The sequence below is a fragment of the Brachyistius frenatus genome, unplaced genomic scaffold (genome assembly GCF_029030835.1).
Source record: "Brachyistius frenatus isolate BFR_SWC_R1_liver_20210118 unplaced genomic scaffold, ASM2903083v1 Contig_104, whole genome shotgun sequence".
Classification (NCBI taxonomy): Eukaryota; Metazoa; Chordata; class Actinopteri; family Embiotocidae; genus Brachyistius; species Brachyistius frenatus.
This window is the reverse complement of record NW_027210703.1, coordinates 504,228-520,434: the sequence shown is the minus strand read 5'-3', so window position 1 is coordinate 520,434 and position 16,207 is coordinate 504,228. Positions and strand designations below refer to the sequence as shown.

The following is a 16,207-nucleotide window of genomic DNA, read 5'->3' as shown; positions in this document are numbered from 1 at the left end:
ATCCACAAGAACTCCCCGTCAAATTGCAGATTTCTTGTCTGCAGACAATAAGTACGTGCAACTATTCAGATGTAGTGGGGTGTAATGTAAAAGAACAGCAAACCCTGCCTGGATAAATATAACTAAAAACAAGTTCACTCAGCAGATGCCACATAAGTTCAGCATCGTCACCCTTTTCCCCACCTCACAACGACTTCGTGCTGATACACTGTTTTTGATAAAAAGAGCTGAAAACAGATGTAGACAGGATTAAAGAATCATATGGGCACAGACTGGATAGAGCGGGGAATGTTATCTGCGACTACACAGGAAAAAAAAAAAGATTTGAAGTTTTATGAAAAAGAGACGAGGCGGTTCGAGGACAAAAGAAGTCCAGGTGACAGCAAGATCCCGCCTGCCTAATTACGAATGCGAAAAGTGCCTCGCAGTGGGAGCGTTCAGGAAATGAGGGTGTGGGATAAAAAGGTATCACTGCAATCACATTTCCACAGCGGGGAAGGTGAAATAATCTCAGATGTGGCAAAAAGACAAAACCGGTTCGAAACAGCTTTCTGTGGGGAGCCTTTAAATCTATCAAGTCATTACGGGGAGAGGAAGGAGTGGCGGAGTGGCAGGCAATAAAAAGGATCAGCGGTTGAGACGGCAAATAGTAAAAAGGTAGAATATTTCCTCCGACTTCGAGTCCGATGAAACACCCAAAAAAAACAAAAAACAAAGACAAGTAGGAAATAGAGAAATATTGAGAAGAGACTGTAAACAGTGAATGTGAGTCTTGGCTGGTGGTATAACCGCCTATTGTCCAAAACAAAGGGATGGCTCGCAGATAGAATAATGACTCATCAATTTCCAAAACCCAAGCTGCATGTTCGCCTGACTAACAGTTGACTAATGGTGTGCTAAATTCCACCAAGTCTGCGCGTCTGTCTGCCGGTGCTCGGTGCACCTGCAGGAAATTCATGAGTCATTACTTCATTTTTTTTTTTTGGTGTGGTGTGCGGGGGTGGGTGGAGGGGGATTTTTGGACCAAACATTCCCAGAGACGTGGTGCCGCGGCCGTGCCCATATGCTCATTTGTGCAGCCGCGAAAATAAAGTGTCCAAGTTTGAGAACACAAAACGCACAAGTTCCAAGAGCGGGAATAATAAGATAGCAAAAGCGGTGTTATTGTTTCGGCTTGTGTGGTAGTCAGGATGAACATCTTACTTTCTTTTTTTTTTTTTTTTGCACTTGGGGTCTGTGAGAAGTGGCAGGGGCCCGAGACTGAAGGGTTGCCAGCTCCGTCCAAAGCTGAAGTGTCCTTGAACAAGGCACCAAGCCCTCCCACTCCCCACCCCGCACCCCCCACCAAACCGCTCCGGGTGCGTGGGCATGTTCACTTGGATTCAGAGGTCGAATTCCTGCCTGTTCCTGTAGGTGTAAAAAAACAACAACAACAACATGTTTAATATTCCTCTTCTTCTTAAGATCAGATACCAAAGTGTAGGCAGGAGCCAACTTATCTAATCTGTTCGGCAGCTAATTCTGTAGGTTGTACTAATGGAGGCGTTGAGGTTCTTTTGCAGTTCACATTCGTAAGTTACCGAAGACCTTAACTTTAATGTTACTGAACTTGTGAAACATTTCTTGGTTATGAAATGATACTACCGCTAACGGCCTCAGAGAAAACCCATCAGCCTGTCGGCTTTCTTCTCTGCGTGTGCAAAGTGATCCATGCTGGAAAACTACGTGGCATTAAGATACCGCCGGGTGGTAATTTATTATGATACCTATTGCGAAGCGTGTCCGTTTATTTAACCAGCGCAAACCAGTTGACACCCGGAAGCCTGGAGTTCCCCGACGTGAATGAAATATACCCTGCGTTCCAATATTCATACTAGGCATGGGTCATGAATTCAGACAATATCGGAATAGTCGTTTTAATCTCCAAAATCGGAGAGGTGGCGGTAATGGGCCTAAAAGCTTCCCGCCAGCCACCGCTAAATAACATAGGGAGAAGAAGATCACGCTGCTTTCAGGGGTCCGAAGGTTTTTGCGAATATTCAAAGGAAAATCGAATAGTTCAGAGCTAATTTGGAATAGCAGTTTTGCTTGAAATGACTTTTTAACGTCAGCTGCAGTGAAGGTAAAAGTGAAAAGAAATAGTATGCGATTCGGAGCGCAGGGGTACTTTTTCTACAGGCCTCTAAACTTCACCCGACCATGAGCAGCCTATGTAACAGACTTCCTCTGTCGTGTTATTGTGGTCGGCGCTGTGGTTTTGGCACCATGCGCTGAGGTTAAGCAGGAGCAGTTTACGCGTTCTCTCTTTATAGCACAGCTTTCCCCTTCACAGATGCTTGTTCAGAAAAGCTCTCGTCTTCCTTTTTGTTTTGCATTTGGACCCGCAGCCTGCCTGCAAGTTTACCGAGTCTAATCCATGTATTCATATTGAAAATAAAAAAGAATAATAATTTGGACAGCACAACGAAGGGCTGCAACTCAGGCAATAATAGAAAAAAAAAACCTACAATCCACATCCAACACTGAAAATGTGTGGCTTCTTTTACGAGTGCGCTTTCACTCCATTTACAGTTTTTTCCGCTTCCTTTTTTTCCCCCTTCCTTTTCACAGAACAAGGCAAAGTACTCAAAGTTCTTCACACCAGCGAGGAGGTCTTCATCATATCTCAGTACTCTCTGTTTCACAATGAGGGCCCCGTTCTGAACATGGCCATCGACTCCCAAAGGGTAGGAGTAATAATCCCGCATTGTGCAGAGGGTGCATTCATCTCTTCGTCATAAATATACAACAGGGTTTATAAAACGCTGGGAATGTGCTGCAGGTTGTTAAATAATTGTTAAAAAAACCAAAAAAAAGTAAAGCTGAAATCATTCTTGTTTTCATGAAGGCCAAACTGTAAGATTAAGACATTATTGCAATAGTGATTTGTTTTTTTTTTAAATAATAAAAAAACAGATTTGAAAAGTATTTCTCTCTGATAACATTTCTCATGCATAATCAATTGACTGAGTTCATTTCTTTTGATAAAACCTGGCAAATATCTGAATGCATAAAATAATATAACTATGACGGAGGCCGTTTAATTCTAAATTTGAAACTGTTACCTTTAATTACACTCTTGTCACATTTGCTTTTCCCCATCTAATAAAATAACAAATTTCAGATTTTTTTTTTTTTATTGAGCGTTTTACTGCCCCATGTTGCTTTTATCACCATTTTATAGACTCTGTTCCCCTTAAAACCAACCTTGCCTGCAATTATTTGGCAATTATTTTTGATATATCTGTCATTTAATTTTGAATAAGGAAGCAACACTTGTTCACATATTACAGTGACGCCGATGTTGTTACTGAGTCTAAAAAGACGTATTCTGTGTTGCGTCTTTTCCCTTTCAGGGACATCTGTATGTTGGTACAGCGATGGAGGTCCAGCGACTGCCACTGGCTGATTGTGGTCGCTATGGCGACACATGCAGGGATTGCATCCTCGCCCGGGATCCATACTGCGGCTGGGACAAGGCCAGGAGAAAGTGCATCGCAATTCCGCCTGGATACAACGCCACAACTGGGTATGATGCAGAGCGATTGGCTTCTTTATTTATTTTTTTTACGTGATCTGACAGGAGATGACAGTATCACTACCGTTACAAAAAAATAAATAAAAATAAAAATAATGACCGGATGTTCTGATTGACAATTCTTGGCCCCGAGATGATGAAACTCGCTTTGACTGCAAAGCAACTGCGGTTCAAAGAAAAACTTGACAGTCGCCAAAGATGCAAGTAATTCATATTTTGACTGTGTTTCATTTTGGTTAATAAATTCGTCTGGGTTTAATGTGTGAATTTAGAAAAAGAGAATATAAAATTTAAAAAAATCAAGTCATGTGGTGTCACATGCCTCCTTTTTATGTTCCCCCCCCCCCCTTAACATTGTTGAATGATTTGTCTCTGCATGGTTTAACTCGTGAGGGTGATGCGTGGGCTCATAAGCCATTTGTGAAACCGTTTAATGCCGCTAATTTGTCCTCTCTATTATTTTCCGACAGGACACTCACTCAGTATCTGGACCGTTCGAACTCCTCGGTTTGCGGGGAAGCTGCGGGTGAGCCCTTATCTGCTCTCTCCCACCCTCTCTGTATCTTAATTAAACCAAAATAGGAACCTTTCGGAGCAACTACAGTAAAAAAAAAAAAAAAAAAAAAGAAAAAAGATGATTATCATATAATTGAGTCCAAAAACCCACAGGGAGGATTTTTCCCTTTTTTTTTTTTTTTTACATATCATGCATTGCCCTGGTTCGGAGCACAAAACCTGAGTATAACCTTGACTAATCATGACGGTTACACACCCTCTGAAGGGAAATAGCCTCTGAAGGGAAAGCTATCTGTTTTAAGTGATCTGATTCCGACACGGCCTTTACATCCGGTTGTGTCACCGGTGCCCACGTGTCCTCCCGCGTGGAGATACGGTGATAAGTTTCAGCCTATTTTCCCAGAAAATGCTACTTAAAGATGATGAAAAGCAAAAAATGTTTTAATATCTGAGCTGATTTCTTGAAGCCGAGGAATCAGAAGGGCAGAAATTGCATTAAATGCTACCGAGAGAATAATGCCGCATAAAGATGACAAATACTCTTGTGAGACTAGCTCATAGTCAATTTAATTTAAAAAAAAAAAAAAAAGCACTTATTGATTCTCAAACAAATCTTTCTTAATGTTGGCGTTTTACTTTCAAGCCCTGGATTCTTGGCCTTGGTTAACGCACCGCCTGCCAAGCTTTCCAATCTCAACACAGTCTGCTGCTTACAATAATAACATTTCAAATTCATAGCTGTTTTGTTTTTTTTGTTTGTTTGTTTTTTTATAAACAATCAGTCTTGAGGCGTCTAATTTTTTTTTTAGTCCGCAACCGATAATCTTACCAGCTGAAATGGCAACTGCTTGTATAAGCCGTACCAGAGCAAACGGGCAACAACTACGTGCCTCGGTGGAAAAAATCCATCTTAAAATGTCCTTTTTTTTCACGTTTCCAGCGGACTCGAATGACAGTTGCTAACGTTATGCATTTTAAACTCGACACCGTGTCACGGTATAAACGAGAGTGAGGCTAAAGTTCCCTCAACGGCGTCAGCAATCCTCATCCTTACCGTAGTATGACAGTGCAGAATACAAAGATATTAAGTATAGGACTAGACTGTTTCTTTTCTAAAATAACGTTCCAACTTTGAAATAATAAACTACACAATGACTGCTTTGTCAGCGAGCTTCACCGAGTAGGTGTGTCGATCTTGAAACGGGGCTTTTTCTACCGAACCTGTAAATCCACATAACGTGGTTTGATGCAAGCGGTTGGCCTCGAAGCTGGTAACCAAAGATGAGCATCACTCCATCAGCTTCCTGGGCCTGCCATGACTCGGCTAGTTAGGGTTGCGAAGCGAGGATTATGCGAGGGGGATTTATTTTTGCTTTGTTATAATCCTGATAAATACAGACGTCTGAGGAGGACATCAAGAGATAGCTTCCTTTTTCTTTTTTTTTTCTTTCTCCTTCTTGTGGTTATTACGTCAACATCTTAGTTCATTTCTACGCCCTCCCACCCCTTCCCAGCTTGTCCAAATACGGTCACTTCCGGCTCGAAACCGCTCCGAACTAGCAAAGACGGCGGCGGCCAAAATCTGAACTCAAGGCTTCACACCGGCCGTTCACAAACCAAAGTGTGACGTCACTCGTTGGTTGCCGCTTGGTATCCGAAGGGAGAAGCACAGTCAACGTGTACCAATTTGCAATGTGAAATCGTTTTATTCTCTTGGTCCCCGCAGCGCTGAAGCTGCGACGAACCTCCCCCAGAGAAGTGACGGTGGCGTCCAACACCTCCGTCTTTCTGCCCTGCCCCGTGCGCTCCTTTCACGCCACCTACCGCTGGGAGAAAGACAACTGCGTCAAGAACTACCCCTGCCTCTTCTCCGGTGACTTCTGCGTCCTGGGGCCCGTCGTCGACACGCCCCTCAAGGACGGCGTCTTCCGCTGCATGGCCACCGAAGACGGATTCAAGGTGGAGGTCATCTCTTTCAGGCTGAAGAACGACGGCCGGCTCCAGGCCGCCTCCCTCGCCTCCACCCTGGGGCCGTCGCTCCTGCTCGCCGTGGCGACCCTGTGGCTTCATTAACCGCAGCTTACGCTAATGCCAACTCCTCATCCTTTACCGGCTCCCGGTGACGGGAAAGACCGGGAGCCGTCGTTTCTGGAGGTCAGGTTCGCAGAGCACTGAAGTGCATGGTTGGGTTTCACGGTGACGAGTCACCTTTTCTTTTCTATTTCGGTTTTTAGAGAACGAGTCCGGGAAATATCAAACGAACGAGGGAGTTCAGTTCTATATTTTTGAACGTAAAGCAACATATCTGCAGCCGCAGCTGTCTTAAAATCGCAACCGGAAAATGCATACATCAACATTTAAACTGAAGTGACTCGGAGTGTCTGTCCACGAACTTGATTCAACCATAATTAGGTGCTTTGCGAACCTCTCCTCCCCGACTGAAAAAAAAGAAAAGAAAAAAAAAAGATCAACATATCCTATGAGTTGGGCAAAAAAAAAAAAAAAACATCAATACCAGGCCAATTCTTTTTACCATTTCTCTACTTATTTTGAAATTGACTTGATTGTGCTTATTTGTGAATATGTAAACCTTTAATACAGCTCTTACATCGAATCATTCATCTTGTTGAACTTCATTGGTGTAGTTCATTAGTACTTAGAAAAATGTCTGGTATTGAGATTTAAAAAGCCTTAACACTTCTGGGACATAAAGTCCTAAGCACAATTTTGCAGCTGAGGCAGAATACTGCAGACGCGGTTGGACTTGGCGCTATATTTAGTGCAGCTGAGTCCAACAACATCGCTGGGAGGAAGTGTCAGCTTTTTGACAGGAAGTAGGCGGATGGGCAAGAGCTCATCCTCGAACATCACTGTGTCTCAGCACGTCCTCCTCAGACGAGGCAGTTTCTTGCATCTTTTTAGCGGATGGTATCAGACATCGTTATTACGCCTTGTTCACAGCTTTGTCCGTTGTTTTTGTTCTTTTTTTTTGTTCTTTTTTTTTTTTTTTTTACATGCCATCATCTTTCCTCCTTCCCAGAGCATCAGAGCAAAAACAAAACAACAAAAAATAAAAAACACTCGCTCCCACAGGATGTGAGAAACACCACAAGATCGCCCACAACTCCTTTGGGAAGAAAAATAAGTTACTTAATGTTCGCTGCGAGGAGGACGCCGCCCTCCGACCGGCCTTTCAACAGGAAAAACGTTTCAATTATGACATTTCAATCTGGTTTCAAGTCACGTCAAACTACGGTGATCTTTTTTTTTTTTTTTTGCTAATTCTGGGTACGCTGGCGGCGCGGCAACAGTACGAAAATCCTGCGTCCGTCAGGTTCGGAGGAAATCGAGTGAACGGCTCTGACGGCAAAGAGGAGCTAATGCGCCGCAAATCAAACCGACAATGCGTAAAGATGTGAACAAGGTGTTACGCCATAAGCAGTTTCCATAACCGCATACTTAAAATGATCGTAGAGGCAGATGAAGCTCAATGGAACCGCAAAGTAGAGTTGCATTTCATAGTTTTCCAGGACAAAAAAAAATAAAAAAATAACAAGGCTTGTACTTAGACCCTTCAAGTATGTTCTGTATTTTACTGCTCTGCAGATGCCGATTTCTACCATTGCTGCCTACGTATGCGACAATTCGTCTCCATGGTTTGGGTTTTATATGCCATAGTTAGAACGTGATATGTAACCGTTGACTGCTTTGCCTCTTTCGCCAGGGACATCAGCGCAAATACACAAGAGAATGTTTTGTTTTTTGTCCCCCCCCCCCCCAAACCTGTAACCTTATGCTGTGAAACAAAAGGCTCGACAGATTCCAACGAGATGCTTCACCGACGTACAGCAGCAAACCACAACCAGGGAAGCGAGAACAACGGGTTTAGGGATTGAACATCAAGCATCTGCAGCACCGTCCTTTAACCGTACCTCTAATAACCCTGCGAGCGATGTGTTAGGAAGACGGATTAAAGCCGAACGTGGAAAAGACAGAGCTGTGAACGTAGTTGCCGAGCAGCAGCACCGAAATGCCAAAAAAAACACGAAATCTCATGAATACTGATCAGCTGACTGAAGAAGTAGACTTGTGTGGCGATGAATTATGCAGCGGATTAGCATGTCCTCCAGAGCTTTGAGAATCATCATTCACTAATGGTACATAAATCTGGCCCATGCCGAGCCTTCCACAGTGCCAGAAATATCATTAATAGCTAATTAGACAATGGAGCCGGGCTCGTCGCGTACCGTATTGAAGAATTTATTTCACACTGTCAGGGCGACGGGCAGCGAGGATGTTCTCCGCCGTGAAAAAAAACACAACAACCCGTGAGGCCGTTTCTCGCTCAGCTTTGGTTGTGCGTTGCTGCTCGGGGATCTGCTCGCCTTCTGCACTGCACTGACGCAAGCTACTGACCGTGCCACAATTAAAAAAAAAAAAAAAAAAAAAAAACGACAAAAACAAAAGCCGCGTTGAGCCTCACCCGCCCGGGCGCTTTTTTTTTTTTTTTTTTTTTTTTTTTTTTATCGCTTCTGCGTTCGATCATTTGCACACACACACAAAAAAAAGAAAAGAATCCGTCGCGCCTTACCCGGCGTTGTATTTCGCGTTAGACGAAACCCCGAAGCGCGCGTATGACCGGCGGTCTTCGTCGCGAGCGAACATCACAATCGCAAAAAACCCCGGCTGCGGGTCGGACGTGCATATTAATTGCCTTTGTGTCTCTCGTGCGTCGCCACCAGGGGGAGAACTCAACACCGGCCCACCGGGCCAGACGCCGGCGAACATTTTGGTTGAGGCCGTTGTTCTGGTGGGAAACGTAAAACTCGACGTAGACGGATGCGCTCAAGGAAGTTTCCTTATTAGTTCTTTGTACTGTAACTGTAACTGCTACGTACCGGATGCGTTTAATTGGTTAGATTCAGGAATCGGTTATCACAAGACTCAACGAGAAGAAAGGCCTACGCTGTCCAATTTGAACGAGGCGAAAGGATCCTCGTGTCATGCGCTTCTACGACAGCGTTGGTCATTTGTTTTGGTGCTTTAAACAAATCTGCTGTACGTTCAAATTGACCCGACCTCCCGATATTTGATAATTCCCGTAGCATAGATGGACGTAGCGTGGTAGTGCTGCAAAATCAGACAGATGGAAGGTCGGGCGGCGGGGCGGGTAGCATCCACTTTGAGATGGAAGATATGCGATCACCCGGTTCTTCCCATGGCTGTTTTTTTGTTTTTGTTTTAGGTGGCAGACGAGTTATGTTTGGAACGGTCATATGGGTCCATTTTGAGGGACTTGTTACCTACTTTGAACGAAGTCTTGCAAATTCTCAATGTCTTGTGACAATGATGGACATCGAGCCTCAAGTCAAGAATGGCCCCAGCCAGAGAGGAAACTATTTTATAGAGTAAGAACTACTCTTTCATTTTTGCATTCATACTGTTGCAGTCCGGTGAAAACGCCGACCCCAGGCTTTTTGCCAAACAGCGGCGATATTTCACAACGTCGTCGTGCAAAGTGTAACATCTCAGTCGGTAAAGTGAAATGTAACTGCAGCCTTTAGACGAACGCGGTATCTCAAAACTGCAAGTGCAGTACTTTAGCGGACGCTTTCGCAGAAGTTAGCTGTTTAACCTATTTAACTTATGGTGATATTTCAGTATTTTCGGGCTTCTGTCCCCTAAAACGTGGCTAAGTTTAAGACGACCGATATCTTTATTGTGAGAGCGGGTAGCCGTAGTTTTTAGTCAGGTGGCGTAGTATAAAAAGTAAAAAAAAAAAAAATCCTTGTTGGGAGGAGGCCGGGGTTGGTACTGATGGTGTGAACACAGGATTATTTTCACTTCGTTAGTTGACTTATTCAAGGTATTTAACTTTAATCATGTCGGAACGTGATTTAGTAACATAACTTACATGACAAACATACTTATTTAAATGCAAACTGTGACCTTTTTCCCGAAACCTAACCGAGTAGTTCCGCTGCCTAAACCTAGCCTTTGTTTCACAACGTTACAATCCCATGTTTATTCATCGTTACCAGGACAACGGAGGTCCCGTCCACCTGTCGCTGATATTCTCCAAAGGTGATATGCAGTATTTCATTATGGCAAATGACCTATTCTGTCGTTTAGGTGTGAACGGCGTTTTGGTCCTATAGAAGCCTGTGATAACGCTCATATGTTGTGTTGTCAGTCATGGAAATAGACAAACCTTTTCGGTATGATGACGTGTTGGGCATTTTGACAGTTATTGTGACCACGTAAGAAATGTATGTTCTCGACAATTACACGGCAGAAGTGATACAGTATTTGAACCGAGGGATGTTGTTCGCCACTGCTAATTTCAAGCTGGATACCAGACAGACTCACTCATTCTAAGCCCATTAGATATTAGGTATAGTTCATTTTTTTGGTCTTTATTCCAGAACGCGCTAAAACACCGACAAAGTCGACGGTATAGACTTGACTACAGATTTGAAGACACTCACCCTAAGTGTTAAATATGGCCAGTGGCGTGTTGCTCAGTGGAGCGGACTTCCCTTCATCCTTGAAAAAAAAAAAAAAAAGGTGGAAACGGCAGTCCAATCATTCAGCATTTACCCAATCATTTTCCTCCACTGGACAGGGCATTGCTTTAATATCCACACTTGTGCCGCTAACGTTGTGGAATATTAAGACGTATAGCATTTACCCACGCGTGGTGTCTTGAAACAACATCGACAGTCTGTTCGAGTCCTTGCTTTGATAACGGATACTCCCACGGCTGCTATATCGAAATTCAGATATCTCTCACTCGCATCTGTCATCGTCAGCCAGTCCGATAAAATAGCTAATATCCTTCAAAGCGAGCATCTTGATTTGCCTTCAGGAAAACCACTCTGGTGGATGTGTGTGCTGTTAACGTATCGACGTCGAGTGAGGCGGGTCACCGTTTTGTTCGCTCTGGGGTTTTGAGTGTACGAGATGTGCGTTCATGATTCTGTGTCTTGATATATCTAATTTTAACAGTAACATGCCAAACTATTATATAAAGAAAGGGGGGAAAAAAAGATATTTATATTGGTGCCATGCCAGTCTATTACCATCTCATAACATGTATTTTTAAATAACAGATATCTATAGGGCAATAGATATTCATGTAACAAAATCCATATTGACATGTGTTTCCCTGAACATGTGCGGTGAAAATTAATAAAATATAAGAATAAAGAAATGATTTACTGTGTTTATTCCAAAGGAACCCAATCATTTTGAGTGTACAGTATTTTGTAAGGTCATTTTGGTGAGTAGATTAATGGATAAATTATGGATTGGAGTCTAATAAAGTATCTTTACTTAATATTCTCCCCATTACAACAATTCCATTTCCTTACGGGGGCCCTAATTGTAAACTTGTTGCTTTCATCAAATTCAAAATGAGAATATGTTTTTCTTAAAACAATAAAATTTCTCAGTTTCAACATTTGACATTTTGTCTTTTTTTCTGTTTTCAATTAGATATGGGTTTACATTGCAAATCATTACATTGTTTTTTACATTATATATTGGGGTTGGACAGACTAACCTCAGCCGGGAGATTAGTATCTCATAAAACAAAGGCAAATGCAGCGGCAGCAGCACTCTCGATTCATTTTCATTTAATTCTACTAGTTTGAATAAGAAATCAGCAAAGGAGCTCGCCTTTGCCAAAAACGGACACTTTGACAATACACTGCTTTGCACTTTAAAGTTGCTGATGCCTGTGTTTTATCTTTTATATATTTATGACACTTATTTATACGTCTATTGTTGATTGCCATGGTGATGTCTTGTTTGTTTTTCCATTACAGACATGTTCACTGGTCACAATGGATTGATTTTAAAAATCCAAATGAACTTGAAGTGTGCACTTTGACACTGGATGAACCAAGGAAAATACAAGTATTGGATCGGGACTTAGTATCAGCAGATATTCCATATTTAATGACTTGGATTGGGATCGGGAGCTAAAAACTTGATCAATACAACCTTAGTATTAATTTTTTTTTTTAAATGACGTCGGTTATATCGTTGTGCAAATTAAATTTCTAAAATGTAACAATCTTTTTGTTCTATTTTAGTTTGACATTGTGGTATCAAACTCCTGATGAACCCAAAGTTTCCCTGCGTAAATCATCTATTTTACCTTTACCTTCGTACTTGCTTTTCAATATCCCCAGGAAATTGATTAACATTTTTGATTTGAATTTTATATCAGCTCAAAGCTGAGAGCTATGAACACGAGACCAAGTCTGAATTCATATTTGGGCTGTTTCAGATTGTTTGAGGGTGGACTTTTGCTATAATATCAGCTGTACTGGTATGGCAGGGCTCTTCTAAAATTTATCTATTCTTTTTTTCAATTTTCATAAAAATGAGGTGAATTTGGAGCATTTGGCTTTTGCCTTCTTGAGTTACGACTGCTTTTACAGAATTTCACAAACCATAGATGTAAATATAAAGGCGTGTCAGAGAGCTGATTCACAGGAGGGCGATCTACTCTGTCTTCTGAAACAAAATGTGTGTTTGGAAACATCACCATCTTCACAAAACCAATGCTATGGTTCTTCTGACGCTAACTTTACTTTTCTGTCACTGTAGCTGTAAATCTTTTGAGCTAGAAGACTTATAATCTAATTACCAAAGCAGTGACATGGGAGGATGCCCTGACGTACTGCAGAACACACCACACAGACCTGGCTATGATCGAGAATGAAAACACACAGGTGATGTCTGTTAACTCTATACATGAAGTGTGGGTTGGTTTGCATCGGGTACCGTGGAGGTGGTCGGACAAGACCAACAGCTCCTTCAGAAACTGGATGAGTGGACAGCCAAAAAGTTACAGTAACCAGCACTGTGTAACTGAAAATTCAGACCATGGTTGGCTTGATGAGAACTGTAACAAGGAACACTCCTTTTGCACCAGAAGGAGTGTTCTCCAATGTATCTCCAAGGTTTTATTTATTTTCACCTTTATAACACCTATAAAGGTGAAAAGAAATATAAACCTTATAGATACATTTCTCTCATTTTCTTTTGCAATGCAATAATGACTCTTTCCTTGGTTTGTGGTCACACGTTTGACTGTCCAGATCTAAGAGTGAAGACGACCATGGTGAGGATGAAGATTCACTCTACTGCTGACCTTTCAGAGCCAGCTACTAACGCTCAGATCTTAAAGCAGTTAAAGGTCATTCCCATATTCTCTGGTTCCACAGGCCTCAGACTTCATGTTTACACCTCGGGTATCAGACCGACAAGGGTTCGATTTCAGATGTCAGAAAAGAGTCTTTATGTCTTAGGTGTCAGATTACCGAATCGGGCTTCAGGCTTCTGACCAAAAGTATCAGATCTGAGATGTCAGAGCTGAAGAATCAGATTGAAATTACTGAGGGCAGGTATCACGTGACCTCAGACAAATGTGTACTACATTAACATAAAAACAAAATGATCAAAAAGAGCCTTGACTATTTACTCTGATAACTCCCAGTCCTCAAGTGAATCTGTGCAAAAATAACATGAAATTAATAACATTTATATTGTACGTTATGTTCCGTTCATACTATTTATTTTCTGCTTCATGAAATTAGATTCCCCAACCACTACTGTCACTTTTATTTCCTCCAGCTAGGTGCAGTGATAACCAACAAGACTCTACTGAATGACTTCAAACTGAGGTGGAAGATTCAACCCAAAAAAGAAAACAAGGGGAAGAGAATGATGAAGCCAATGGATGAAGACATCCTGGGTGATGGGTATAATTTACAAGCTATAAAGGTAGAATACATGGAACTATGATTAATGTAGCTAGATGCTTTTTATATCCAATTCCAGTAAATAATACTGTAAAACAAAACATGTTGTCATCTTAACTTATCTTAACCTCAATTGCTGACTTGACTCAGATATGATGTAATCAGGGTACCAACTTGGCTTTTCCCATTTGGCAAGAAGCTGTTTCTCTATAAAATGCTTTAAAATGTGCTTAAAAAAACTTTTAACTGCTGTTTTGTAACTGTAACATACACATCACATGCACATATGAACATACACTCTCATCCATCATCAAACTCACATTTTTTGCTTTTCTATTGATATTATTGTTTTTGATGTTGTTGTCATAAACATTTTGTTTTTATTTGATTTTCATTAGTTTTATGTAGTCATATTATTTCTGTACTGTATATCCTTTTTGTTTTCTATAACTTTGTGAACTTTAAACATTACCTGGGTGGCGGCTTTCAATAGGCTCATTTACTTTTTTGCCTTTCTCTGCTCTGTATGGTATCTTTTTTTCATCTTTGTAATATTTGTCTTTTCAAAATTGTGCAAAATGAATCTTGCTCAGGAAAAAAATTAATAAAGTGAACAAGATGATATGGCACTCTTGTGAAGAATTACATGAAGTATCTTGCACATTAGATCAGTAACTAAACTTCAGACAGAGATGTAGTGTTTTGCTGCCCTCTGGTGGAATGACCTTTGCCAAACTCATTTTTGCATATTTAAATATGTGCTCGCCAAAATGCAAAAAAAAAAAAAAAAAAGAAGATTGGCAGATATGAGTGAATCTGATGATGGGAAATATGCTGCTAACAGTTGAAACACTTGATTTTAAACCTGAGTATATCTTCTATTAATATTTATTTAGATATACTAAAGCAGGACTGCACATGAACATAAATCACTCAAAACATTCATTTCAACATCCAATCACTTCACTAGTTTTACCTTTTCAAAGAATTATCAGATATCAATAATCCTTCTGGCATTTCTCAAAAATATCGATCTCTCATTCTATTCCTGAATTATGACATTGGATAATTAGATAGCTCAGTGGTACAGTAAAGCTGAACTTTGATCTTTTGGATACAAAATGTCATTTTAGTCTATTAGACATTTGATGGAAATGTTGTCATAATTAACTAATGAATTTGAGTTATGGTCATGTGTTTTTTTTTAAATATAGTGTTACAAGAATGGGACAGATGTGAGATCACAGGGCCCTTTGACCCCCAAAATCGAATCAATTCACCCTTGGGACCAAGTGAATGTTTGTGCCAAGACCGAGGAAATACCCTGATCTTGAGAAATTGCGTTCGCTGGATCGGGATGGACAGATAAATAAAACCTGAAAACATAAAACGTCCGTCTACGGTTGTCCCCGATTTAGAGGCATGAAAATACTCGGGCCACTGTACTTGTATTCAGTCAGCTTGCCTGTGTTTTTTTTTTTTTTTTTTTTTTCAACCACTTGAGCTATCCTGTTCAACCTGAGGTACATTTTCCTCTTGCATCCATGAAAACGAAGTTTAGCCACCGTCCCGTTGACATTAAACAAGCGAATTAGCAGGTGCAGTCAGCAGAATCAGGCTGTGTGGAGATGATACCGTAGCCTTTATTTTGAACATGCTTGGCAGTTATCTTCTCCTTCATCTCCTCAGACAACACACCTCACCTGCGTGCTACTTAATGACAATAGTTTGCCTGAAAAGCTAGATTTTTATCACCACTTCTAAGAGGTATTAATAATTTTGTCTAAGCTATTTTAGAAGATCTTTGTAGATTAAGTAAGAATGCAGCATGGGGAGGGAGTGCTAATATCCATCTTTTAATTTCAACACCTTAAAAGAAAAAAAATATTGTTTTAGGAAAGTAGAAGGCCATCAATACAAACACATACCATTTCCCTGGGGATAAAAACATGATACAACATTTGATAAACAAACATCGTAAAAGTCACCTGTGCCAGGTTCATCATTTGGATATTTAAACTCAAATATCCAGGACTGTTATGAAACATTTTTGCATGCTTAGTAAGAAGACACGTGCAGATATGAGTGACTCCAACACTGATTAATATGCTGCAGAATAAAGTTCAAATGCTCGATTTTGAGAGTATTCGTCTGTTATATTTTCTGTTAACGTTCATCCTTAAGCATAATAATCATTACCTATTACTGTTGTAATAGTAATATTGTCCCCATGTGGAGCCTATTCTCAAGTCTGCAGTTTTTATCACTTCACGTGTGACTTTATTAATAGCCTGTAGAAATATTTATCCTTTTCCACTTTGCCTCAGTCCATCTAAAT

General features: G+C 41.0%; 1 protein-coding gene across 1 annotated transcript in view; it reads left to right on the top strand.

The window, feature by feature from the left end:
* Positions 1-11,560, top strand: part of LOC138628743 (semaphorin-7A) — a 38,601-nt gene extending 27,041 nt beyond the window's left edge. Inside the window, exons 11-14 of the mRNA XM_069711952.1 lie at positions 2,611-2,726; positions 3,396-3,568; positions 4,048-4,103; positions 5,820-11,560. Coding sequence (XP_069568053.1) covers positions 2,611-2,726; positions 3,396-3,568; positions 4,048-4,103; positions 5,820-6,166 — 692 coding nt within the window. The 3' untranslated portion in view covers positions 6,167-11,560. The remainder of the gene's footprint in view (positions 1-2,610; positions 2,727-3,395; positions 3,569-4,047; positions 4,104-5,819) is intronic.
* The last annotated feature ends 4,647 nt before the right edge of the window (positions 11,561-16,207 follow it).